The following is a 12185-nucleotide window of genomic DNA, read 5'->3' as shown; positions in this document are numbered from 1 at the left end:
AAGAGCCAATGTAATACAGCAGCCTTGAAAAGATGGTAGGAACTAGGAGAAAGATGTAAATCGCCAAGAAGGATGGTAAAGAAAAGTGGCTAGGAATAACTTTAAGAGTTAGATGTCATATTCAAGAGTTTGTAGCAGAGCAGTTGGCAAGGTTATTGTGTTTTAAGTAGAACTCAGAAATCTGGAGCAGCCCCATGGCTTTGCTTGGTTGAGCTAGGTTAGGGGTTAGTAAGAGAGAAGGCACACAAATTAAAAGTGAGAATGTTGCTTTAAGATAAGGTTAAAAATAGGTGAGCAGAGTATGCCAACTGGGCGGGAAAGGAACTGACAAGATGGATGAGGAAAATTTGAAGTAATTAAAGTTATAGACTTCATTACAGAGAAGAGTCAAAGCAAGGAAATAGTGAGGAAATAAGAGAGTTGAAATACAGGGAGAGCTTGCTATGGGTAGCTCAAAAATTTTAAGGTCAAGGGTGCAGTTGTGTAGAGGCTGAGGATATGGAGAGAAGCCAAGTTCTTTGTCTGGAGCAATGGCTAAATTATCAGCTTAGATTTGCTAGACTCCTAGACCTGTAACTCAATAGTTGAACAGCAAGAGATAGAGTTTGCCCTGTCTGTAGGTGCATGACCTGGAAACTATAAATGACTAGAGAAGATGAGGGAGTATTAATGAGATGTGAGAGACTCTGCCTTGGAGATCATATTCTGTCATTCCAATCAGAATCTGACAGTGGGTAACAGGGAAGGGCTGTGTTCCAGATCAGAGAAGAGGGAGACTCTGTAGAACCAGAGACTGGAGAGAATAGTTGGCCAGAGGAACTCATACTTGGGTAAACTTGTGGGATGGACTCCATCAGTTTTAGACTTGCAAAGTTTATGACCAGTCCAGAATATAAAATGTCCAGAATATAAAAAATAGCTTAAGTTAATGAATATGTTTGTTTTAAGGATTTTTATTATACGTTTATTACCCACAATTTCATCTCAGAGCTTGCTAACTCACTTGCACACAGCTTCTGAGCTTTTCCTGATGACAGATCACCAGTAGATTGCTAAGAAATCCCAGTTTCTTTCATTGCCAGTCTGCTTAGTTTTTCTTGAAATATCTTCCTACAAAACTTATAAATTAAATCCTATCAATTGGGAAAGAAAGATGGAGTATATTTTATTCTTATTTTAAATTAAAACCAGAATAATAACAAAACTTTTCAAATGAATACTTTGACATTTACAAGGCAATGTGTTAGTTACTCATTTATTCATTTTTCAAAATCCTGAGAGGTAGAGAAGATAGGTATTGCAGTTCTTCACTTGAGCAATTTAGACCTATGCCTGAAGTCTCAAGACTCTCCCAGCTTCACACTGGTTAGCATGGCTGAACCAGACCGGAGCCCGGAGGACAGTGCTACTATGCCTTGAACTTTATATGAGCTTGTTCAATGTGCAGATTCAGTGGGGTTGAGGTAGGATTTTGGCATCTGCATTTGAAGCAGATGTCTGATGCTCATTTTTAATGACTTACACTCAGAAGAACATTAGAAATTTTTTTTTCTCAATGAAAAAAAGGAGAGAGAGAAGGAGAAGAAGGAGGAAAGAAAAGGAAAAAGGGAAGAAACAAAGGAAAGGAAAAGAAAGAAAAAGAGGAGAGAAAGAAATAGAGAAGTAAAGAAGGAAGGAAGGAGGGAAGGGAGGAAGGGAAGAGAGAGAAGCTGGCTGATCTACCAGTCAAAGGATTTTTTTTTCTTGGAGAAGTGGAGCCCCCAGCTCTTGTCTTCAGCAACCTCCCCTACACACTGATAAAGTTAATTATCTGCCCTGGCTAAATGACTTTCCCTAGCAACACCCTAGCAACTAACATCAGCTCTGCCTTAGGCTACAAAACTGGAAAGAGATTTCTTGAAGTCCAGTATATTTTACAACAGAACAAAACATCTGAACAGGAAATTAAATAAAAAAAATAAGCTGGATTCATTACCAGGAGATGAGACTGAGACACATGACTGTAGAACGCAATAATCAAAATAAGAAACTTTTACCTTGTGAGTTTTGTTAAGTCTGGAAGAGCAAAGACTTCAGGACCTCAGTTTAGAGAGGAAAGTTTCAAGAGAAGAATGGAAAGAACTCTAGTACTTTTGTGCCCACCACTCAGCAACGAGCTGGTACTGCTAAGCCAAGGTGCAGAGACAACCCAGCAAGAGAGGATACTTAAACCTAGCAGGGCAGTCCTGGTGCCCTGAGGAGGTGGATACTGACAGGCCATATCAGGAAGGCCTTAAAAGCCAATGTGGAACATGGACTGAACCAGAAAGCACCAAGGACAGGGTTCTTCATGATTTTGTATTCAGAGAACTTAAAAAAAAAATTGAACTCAGGGCCTTGAACTTACTAGTCAGTTACTCTGCTTGTTGAACCAAGCCTCCAGGCCTTGTTGCTTTTTTTATTTTGCAGGTAGAACCTCACAATCTTTGTCTGGGTTGGCCCTCTACCTCACACCAACTGCATAGCTGGATTACAGGCCATAGCCATACACCCAACTTGCAGGAACAGATATTTATAGAGCTTGCCTGGTGCTGATGGCTCATATGTATAATTCTGGCCACATAGGAGTCTGAGATCTGAGGATTAAGGTTCAAAACCAGCCAGGAAGTCTATGAGACTTACCTCCAATTAACCACCAGAAAACCAGAAGTGGTGCTTTGGCTCAAAGTGGTAGAGCACTCCCTTGAGCCAAAAAGCTCAGAGACAGCACCCAAGCCCTGAGTTCAAGCCCTGTGACTGACTCTATATCTATGTATGGATGGGTGTGTGTATGTATGTATGTGTGAACACAGGCATGTATGTATGTGTGCATCTATCTATCTAGCTATTTATCTATCTATCATAGATTTTCAACTAGGAGCTAGGCATTTGGATATGCGTAGAGGATGCACTCGTGAGTCCCATAGTATTCTTGACCTTATGGAGCTTAGAATTTAGTGATGGAGACAGTGAATAAATACACAATTTGAAAGTCAAGCATGACACATAGACACAGTCTGACAGTTCCTGGCCATCTTGAGGTGGCACCACAGTCTCTGGCCACTTAGACATGGTGTAGTCGTTCCTGGGTGTGTAAATGTGGCCTCACAGTCTACAGCAGCATATAGTGTACTTGGAGCTCCAAGTATACTATAGGATGTTGGTCCCACCAAAAAAAAGACAAAAATACATGAATATGTAAGTATAAAGCTTGAGGCTGCTAAAAAGTGCTAAATTTAGGAGCTCATTGGGGAAGGTCTGTTCCAGGAATTCAGGAAGGACTTTTCTAAGGAAGTGGCTGTGTACTGAGATGGAAAGGGTGTGGGTATGTAGCAGTTAGGCAGCAGAGAGTGTCAGAAAGGAGATAGTAGAATTTGTAAGCATTCTAGGAAGGGAGAAATTACAAGCCAAAGTGCCTAAAACTGGAAAAGGCAATAACCAGAGCCCATGGACAAAGAGGTTCCTGGACTGAGAGGCAGGTGAAGCATGGAGAGCCTTAGGGACCATCTTCAAAATCTGTCTTTATTCTAAGAACCCTGAAATTCACTGCCAAGGATCTCAACCCCAGGATTGGCATTCAGATCTTCATGTTAAGGAGATCACTTGATCTTCAGTGCCAAGGACAGATCTGCAGAATAGACAGGGGCAGACCAGTTAGCAGGCTGAAAGAGAATGACAATGTGGCTTGGGTAAGTGGCAGAAGAAGGGGGAGAGAAACATTCTCCCAGAGGTAGCTGGAGGTGAGGCTGCTGATGTTGGTGATGGATTGGATGTGTGGAGGAGAAAGCGGAGGTCGGAAGTGACAGCCGAACCAGGTTAGAACATCTAGTTCATATAGCAGGATTGGAGCTTGGTAAGCTGATAGAAACCTGCTGTCAGAGCCCAGGTGATGGAACCAACCAGAATAATGGCCAAGCTGGGTAAATTCAGGCTGTTGGCCAGCATTTAATCCTGTCATCCAAACACTCAGGAGCTAGGTGGAAGGATTGCAAGTTTGCAGATGGCTGGCTTACAAAGAAAATTTCAGGCCAGCCTGGAACATGTAGCAAGTTCCTGCTTCAAAAATTAAAAACAACAACAACAACAACAACAATAAGTTTAGGGTTCATCCAACCCCCCTTCCCAGCATATCCCATTCCCTAGGCAGGTAGTTTCATCTGCTTCTTAATCTGAAAAGTAGTGGGAGATCACATTGGTAGGATGGCTGTTTCTTAGATGGTTTTCCTCCCTTTGTCCAGTAAAATCATTAACTATTCTGTTCATGCCTTTTCCATTCTTCCCAGCTCCAACTTAAATTTGAACATGTTGATGTAAATGAAAAAAAATGGCAAACTGGACATACAACAAGCCTTTGTGAAGAAATGGGTGTATTTTATTCACCTCTGTAATTCCCTCCTCTCTGAGATAACACCAAGTACAGTCTTAAATCACTCATTTTAGTTTGTAGCATAAAATCATAATTACAATCTGAAGAATTCATGATCATGTAATTAATATTTGCCTTTGCCACAGGACTGTAAGATCCACAAAGGAAAGTACAATATCTTTGTGTACCCCAGTGCTAAACCACATGGAATGCCTTATACATGGATGGGTGGGTAGATAGACAGATGGATGATGAGTGAATGAGCTTTTGTTCCTTTCTTGCCCCACAACTCATCACAGAGCCTGGTTTCAAATCTCCAGGCAGTGAAAGCTTGTTAGATAAATGGAACTTTGCAGCATGGAGTCAGATGGGAGCTCTAAGCTAGTTGAGTGAAGATGGAGATAACTTACCCCATGTTTCAGCTCCAGGAAGAAGAGCTGGTCTGGTGTTGCTAAAGTTTCTGGGCTTCTGAGGGGTTATAACTGGCTACAGGGGTGTGTGTGTGGGGGGGTTGTTCTCAGGTGATCTTAAAAGAGGGTACTGCAGAATGAATCACAGCACAAAGACTCCTAAGGAGTCGGTGGGCAGTATGGAAGAGTGTAGACCTCTAATGTGACATCTCCTTTGGGGTGTTAGTACTGATGTGGAAGTAAGAAAAAAAAAGGGAAGAAAAAAAAAACTGACCTGGAAAGCAGGGGAGATTGTTAAAGAGAGGTAACTGTTGTGTGTGGAAGGCCCCGGGGAAAGAGCAGAAGAGAAAGCCAAGGTTCCAGAAGCAGGTTAGGGGGGAGTAGGTGTCAGATTTATTTATATATATACACATATATGTATATATGTGTGTATATATGTGTATATATATATGTAGTCAAGGTAGATGGGGCTAAACATGTTTCTAAGGCTGGGAAAGCACTGGTGACAAGATCAAGTGCTTTACATGAGATTACATTGAATTTTATCACAACAACTCCAGGAAGGATCTAGTGGCATCTACTTTCCCCAGTCCCCTTGAGAGCAGGAAATAAGCTGGGAAAGGTTGGCCCAAGTCTCACAATGGAAAGTGGCAAGACTGAGACTCCATTCATGCCTTCCCTGCTGAGAGACAGTGAGAACACCCAGTGCTGCTCATTCTCTCTGGTGTTGTGGTTGGTGTCTGAGACGCTGCCCAGAGAGTCCTTGAGCTCAACACCTCTCCCCAAATCTGTGTCAGGGATCTGTGAACCTGAACTAATATCTAAGCCAAGAGTGCACAGACTTTCCTTGTGTTTTTTTTTTTGAAACTTTTTTTCAGGGCCATATAAGGACCTTCGTGGGTTGTTGGCATTTTTTTTTCTTTGTGGGTTCCTGTCTTCCTAAAACAATATTAAAGCCATATTTTATAGCTGTGTGAGTATAAAGATGACTATATTAACGTTGTATAGCAAACCATTCTCGGTAATGGAAACGTTATTTTTGTCCCTTCTGCTTTTAAAGAAAACATTTTTTTTTCATAGATCTCCAAAAACATTGTGGCCTTGGGCACTGTGCCTGCTGGACCCAGACAAGTCCTTGGGCTCCATCTTTCAACCCTCTGGTTCGAGCTGGTCCAGAGTGGCCGCTGGGGAAGGACTCAGGAGCCGGTGAAATCAAGGAATCTGCCGCTGCCTGCCACTGTCCACTGGTCTATAAAACAAAATGAGTGAAAGTAATCCAATGTTTACTGTGTGCGGTGAGAATGACCACCGTGAACTTGGGCGGCCGGTAAACCGCTGAGCGTGGCTAAGCTGAGTAGGTGTGCGACAAAGTTAGTTGGTAGGCTTTTCCTCAGGGCTCAGGGTGTAGCTGGGGACCAGGGGAAGCAACCACCTCGGTAGTAGGGGGACAGAGTCCCTCTCCACCCCCACCCCGTCCTCACCCAGGGTCCCTGTGCCCCATCATCTCCCCCCATCAGACCCTGGGAATCCAGTGTCGCCAAAACAAACAGCACCATTGCGTGCATCGCCCAGCTCCAAACAAAACAGCGCTGCGCCTGGGGATCTGGGCACCATCGGCCCTCCCTCCTCCTGCTCCTTCGCCGCCCTCCCCTCTGCTTGCTCTCTCGCTCGGCTGGCTGGGCTCGGCTCTGCTCCACGCAGCACCGCGCGGCTCGGCAGCCACCAAACCGAGGCGGGCGGGGTCCCCGAGCTCGCAGAGACTCCCCCTTGCAGGCTTCGCCTCCGCCCGCACCACTTCCCACAGGAGTGGCTTGGTGAGGCTCGGCGGCGGCGGGCGACTGCAGCGCAAAGTTGGGGGGCCCCTCGCGACGATGAGGTTGTCCCCAGCGCCCCAGAAGCTGAGCCGGAGTCTAGCACTGCTGGCCGTGGCGCTGCCCCTCGCCACGGCGCTGGCCTTCGACGAGACCCTGGACAAAGTGGCCAAGTCAGAGGGCTACTGCAGCCGCATCCTGCGCGCGCAGGGCACGCGGCGCGAGGGCTACACCGAGTTCAGCCTCCGCGTGGAAGGCGACCCCGACTTCTACAAGCCGGGAAGCAGCTACCGCGGTAAGCGGCCCTGGAGGGCGCCGGGAAGTACCGGACCTAGCCCCGAACCCGTGGCACCGGATGAGTGCGCGCAGCCCCCGAGCGCACGGGGTTGGCGGAGCCCCGCTAGGGCTCTTCTGCCCCGGCTGTCGGCTGTCCTCAGCCCTTCTAGCGGCCAGCTGGGTGCGGGTCTCTAGGGTCTCTGGCCGTCGTCCCGGGCCGTCGCGGGGGCTGCGGCCAGGCGAGGCAGCCCGACCTCCTCCCGGCCTGACTGCCGAGGAACCCCGCCTCACTCCGGCCGTCGGCGGGCGGGGAGCGGACCCGCTTTTCTCAGCGGGGGTCCCGGGCACGGCCGGGCGGCTTTTCCTCCGAGGGAAGAAGAGAACAGGTTCCCACCAGCCAGCGGGCTCCGAGCGGCACCGTCGCGGCGGCTTGCCCGTGTCCCTTCACGGGAAGGGGCTTCGGTTTCTCCCCGACCCCTCCTGGGTCTCCGGGAAGAAGGAACCTGGCGCTCTTTGGAAAGACCCCCAAATTATTCTCGCGTAGTCCTAGGCTAGGGACGGGACCATGGGGTTTCCAGGAGGGAGAGATTCCAGCGGAAACGGAGTCACCCAAGAATCCTGGCTAGGCTCCCCTGAGCACAGAAGGGGACCCCCGATTTCAGAGGCCTCCTCTCCGAAGACTAGGGGACCTGGGTTCTGGCAGCCCGCGTCCCAGGGATGGCATGTCGTGTTTAGACGACTCCATGGTGAACCAGGTTTCGGGAGCGCCAGGAGAGGTGATCCAAGCCGGTGAGCCGCTCCTGGACCCGATCTCCAGACCCCTGACGCCATCCCCACGGCCCTGCTCACCCGGGTTGTCCCAAGCGTCTATTCCCTAGCGGCAGCCGCGGCTCTCTCCTGGGACGTTGGGACTGCAGGAGGCGGGGAAAGAGACCTGCGGGATCTCACCTGGGGTCAGGCCAGGGCTGGGGTCTTCTTGACAGGGGGAGGCTAGCAAACGGGTGCCTCGCCGCCGCCACCCCCTGCCCTCCTGGCCTTCCTGGTTCCCCAGAGAGTCGCGGGAGCAGCGCCCCTGAGAAAGTTTGGGACAGTGTCTGCAGGCTCCCGTGCGCGCAGGACTAGGGAATGCACCAGGATGGGGGAGCAGGAGCCTGAGGACTGGCCCTGCCTCGCCGCCCCTTTACTTTGCCCAAGGGGGTAGCGAGGATCTTAGGACCTCTTCAGTTCTCCCAGAACGGAGGGCCCGAGATCACTGAGGAAACCAGTCCTGCTCTTCTAAGGCAGAAGAGATGACTCCATACTGAAAAGTTCATTTTAGTTGCCGTGTGACCTTATGCAAGAGATTTTTAATTTCTCTGAACCTATTTCCTAGCTGTAAAAGGAACTGTTTGGCCCAACTTCTCAGGGTGGCAAAGGTGAGTGTATCTGAGGGACCACAGGTGGGATAAGTGGGATGTACCTGATGAGATTGTGTGTGTGTGTGTGTCCTGTATTTAAAAGTAAATTTCTTCAGTAAATGACTTTGTTCTTTGGGTCCTCCATGAGTTAATTGAATGATCAAATGAGTGACTGACTGACTGACTGAATGAATGAGGCCTTCTGCATCATAAGCTTTGTCTAACATTAATTTAAGCCCAGGAAGATTTCCATTTGTTTGTTTGTAGTCTAGACTAGTCCGGGGCTCTGGCCAACTGTGTGGCCACAGCATTGGTTGGTTACATATTCCATAATCACAAGGCCAGATAAATCCCCGAACTCCCTAAAAGCCCAGGCCAAGCAGAATAAGATAGGAATGGAAGACCAGGACCCAGAATTCCCCAGCTTAAAGCTTCAGGCTTTTGGACTTCAGCGCTGCTCCAGCTTATCGTCTTTTCTTTGTTCTTAGCAGAGAAGTATTTCACAGGAACCATACTAAGACCTGCTGAGCACATATGTGACTAACAAAGGTGGAAGTTAGGAAGAAAGGGCACTGCCTAACATGAGATATTTTCTACTGGCTTGATACTATGTTAGAATAATTATGCTAATTGTAAATCTAATGCATTCTGCTGGGCGCATTGATTTAGGGTTGTAGAAGTTATCTTTCCTCTGATGCTTCTCCTCTTCCCCGCTTCTGGTTAGGGTCCCTCAGGCTCCTTGGGATCAATGATTCCTTTCCCTGCCTTAAATGTCTGTCCTCTGTATTCCAGTTTACCTCCAAATAGCTTCTTCTCTCCATGCTCCCCCTCCCATGGGAGCGTAGGCTTTGGAAGAAAAGCCCATTCCAGTTTAGATTGGAATAAGACGGTCACGAGTTTTAAAACAATGAGTTCTGGGCCTTCTTCTTGGCAGTCCATGTTTAGTTGAGATTATTGTGCAGCTTTTCTCTAAGTTGTTAGTGCTATATTGACTTCTCTCTCTTCCACTACTTCTCCCCCTACCCCACCCCACCCCCACCCCATCCCTCAATAATTGTGCTTTAGAAAGTCCTGAAAGGCCTGCTCTGTTTCTAACCAGGAACTCCTTTGAAAGGAGATTACAGTGATTAAAAATAACAAGTTGAGGATCCTCAAGGGGCTTCCGTTATAAGAAGACAATGTGCAGGATCAGCCTTCCCAGATCACAATTTCAAGCCACATCGACGAAAATCAGCTGAAATATTCAAGAACTGATTGAAAACAAAAGAGGCTATTTTGTCTGACCAAAGGACTGTTTATTAGGAAAATAAAGACAGACTTGAAGTAATAAGAATGGCTTTTCCTAGATGCTCTTTAAAGAGAAATTTCAAGGAACTTGATGGGAAAAGAATGTGCAGTGAAGATTTCAAAAGCTGATCCAACTTTAAGCATAATTGGGGGATTTATTCTGAACAAGGAGGTTTGCAGATCTCCAAAGAGGCTTTGCTTTCTCTTCTTTGTCCCTCTCTGAGGCACACACTGCCCAGAGGCACAACCTAGTGGAGAAGAGCCTAGAATTTAATGTTGGATGAGGCAGTTTTTTTGTCTGATGTCACATTTAGTTTGACATCAGCAACCCACTTCACCTTTGTGAGCCATGGTTTCTGCATTTGTAAAATAAAGACATTGTGATTTTTTATTCCTAGTATTTCTGTAAGAATTAAAAATCCAAGTCAAAAGCCATTGTCACATAATAGGTGCAGTGTTTTAAGATGAGTAGTTTGGAAATAGGACAAGATCCCCAACAAATTACTGGGTAAGACATTGTGTTAAGTTCTTCCTACTTACCTCCCACATTGCTTATAGTGCTGTAAGGCAGTTTGTTGTTACTCTTATTTTACAGATGAGAAGACCAAGTCTTAGAATGTCCAGTTCCTTACCCGTGTCACACTGCTAATAGTGGAGTCAGATCCATGATACCATGTGACTCTAAATCCTGTGTGTGCCTGTGTGCATGTGTGTGTGTGGGTGTGCTGTTAGAGACTGAACTGAGTCTGAAGCTTAGGCCAGTGCCCTCTGCTTGTGCGACAGCCCCAGTCCTAAATCCAAGGCTCTTAACCAGGCTTCTGTGCTGAATGAATGAACTGAGTTGAGAATAGAATGAATCCATTCAGCTAGCCTCAGCCCTCTGAATGGTAAGGATTCCTTGAAGGAAAACAGGATCAACAAATCAAGATAATAACTGACATCCTACAGGATAGAAAGTAATAAAATGATGGATCTTTATTTACATTTTTTATGTAGGTTTCAGGATTGCATTTCTCCATAAAACAGAGGAGTAATTTAGAAACATAAAGAACCTTGTCAGTCTTAAGCCATTTCCTTTTGTTTGGGGCGAAACAGAAACAAATGGGACATGGGGAAAGACTGACTTGATTATTGGTACATGCAGATGTTATAGGACCTTGCTTATAAAACTATGATAGAACAGACCATATGTAGGATCTGAGAATCCAAAACTGTTTTAAATAAACTATTTCTTACACAGTACTTAAGAAAAAAAGTACTGCTGACATAATGAATTTGTCACTTCTACTTCTCTTTTTCAACAAATGTTCTCTCCCTTTGTTCATACTGGTTCTGGGTCTTGAACTCAGGGCCTGGACACTGTTCTTATTCTCCCCCCCGCCCCCGCCTTTTTTCTTTTTTCAAGGCTAGAACTCTACCACTTGAGTGAGCTACAGTTTCACTTCTGTTTTTGTTTTTGTTTTTGCTTCTTAGTGGTTAGTGGAAAATAAGAGTCTCAGAACTTCCCTGTCCAGGTTGGCTTCAAACTACAGTTCTCAGATCTTGGCTTTCTGAGTAGCTAGGATTACACACATGGCTACCGATGCCTGGTTGTATTTTAAGAAAATATTTAGTTCAAATTATCATTATAATTATTATTAATAACAGATACAAGGGCTGGAAATGTGTCTCAAGCAGTACGGTGTCTGCTACCAATCACTTATGTCTGGAGTTCAAATACCACTGTAGCAACAGAGAAAAAAAGAGAGCAAGGGAAACAGAGAGGAAGAAAAAGAAAACATGCATAGATCTCTAATGATTAATGGTTGTAGAGATTGTTTATTGTTCTAAGTTTGGGGAAATGTAAAATGTCAAAACATACAAGAAAATGGAAGCACTGTCAAACTCCAGTTTTTCAAGATTTAAGACCTGAGCACTTTACCATTCACAGGTCAATTGGGCTGTTACAGTGACTCTCAACTGGAACAACAGGAGGTAATTGGTGACATGTTCACAAACATGGGCCAATATCAAGAATTTTTGCTATCACACGGTCCATTATTTTTTTCTCTCTACAGAATGTCAAGGACAAGGGAAATTCTGTGGGAAATAGAAAACACTTAGTATGTTATATTAGTCATACTATAGGCTGAGTTCATTGTAGTTACAAAGAGATTTCAAAATACATCGTTTAAAGCAGGAACTAAACCAAACCACCAATGTGATTGGATGCTTTGCCACACAAGGTGCTCCATAGTTCCAACAAGGTATTGTTGCTCTGCCATCTTGTAACACTGTGCTATACAATAGGTAACTACTAACTAGCTATCAAGAACGACTACTACATACTTCAAGTGTGGCTAATTTGAAATAAGATGTGCTATGAGTGTTGTTGAATAATTAATATGGAAAAGAATAAACTCTTCTTGAATAATTTCACATTGATTCCATGATGCAATCACCATTGTATACATTCAGTTAAATAAATTGTCTTAACAACGAATTGTACCTGTTGGATATTTGTTAAGACAGTTTGCCTAGCTTAATTAATTAAGCTTGTTTCAATTAGATGGCACTGTCCTGGGATGGCTGCAGCCAGTGTGCTTCCATCACATTTAAGCTCCAGTCTCCCATGGTACAG

The 12185-nt window shown here is 45.4% G+C and overlaps 1 protein-coding gene across 1 annotated transcript in view; it reads left to right on the top strand.

Moving 5' to 3' along the window:
- Positions 1 to 6492: 6492 nt before the first annotated feature.
- Spon1 (spondin 1) overlaps positions 6493 to 12185 on the top strand; it is a 259657-nt gene continuing 253964 nt past the window's right edge. The window contains exon 1 of the mRNA XM_090348107.1: positions 6493 to 6900. Coding sequence (XP_090204233.1) covers positions 6666 to 6900 — 235 coding nt within the window. The 5' untranslated portion in view covers positions 6493 to 6665. The remainder of the gene's footprint in view (positions 6901 to 12185) is intronic.

Source organism: Megascapheus bottae, chromosome 16, assembly GCF_031878675.1.
Source record: "Megascapheus bottae isolate mThoBot1 chromosome 16, mThoBot2.hap1, whole genome shotgun sequence".
NCBI classification, from domain to species: Eukaryota; Metazoa; Chordata; class Mammalia; order Rodentia; family Geomyidae; genus Megascapheus; species Megascapheus bottae.
Note: the sequence above shows the minus strand (reverse complement) of the source record. Positions and strands in the feature narration are given on the sequence as shown.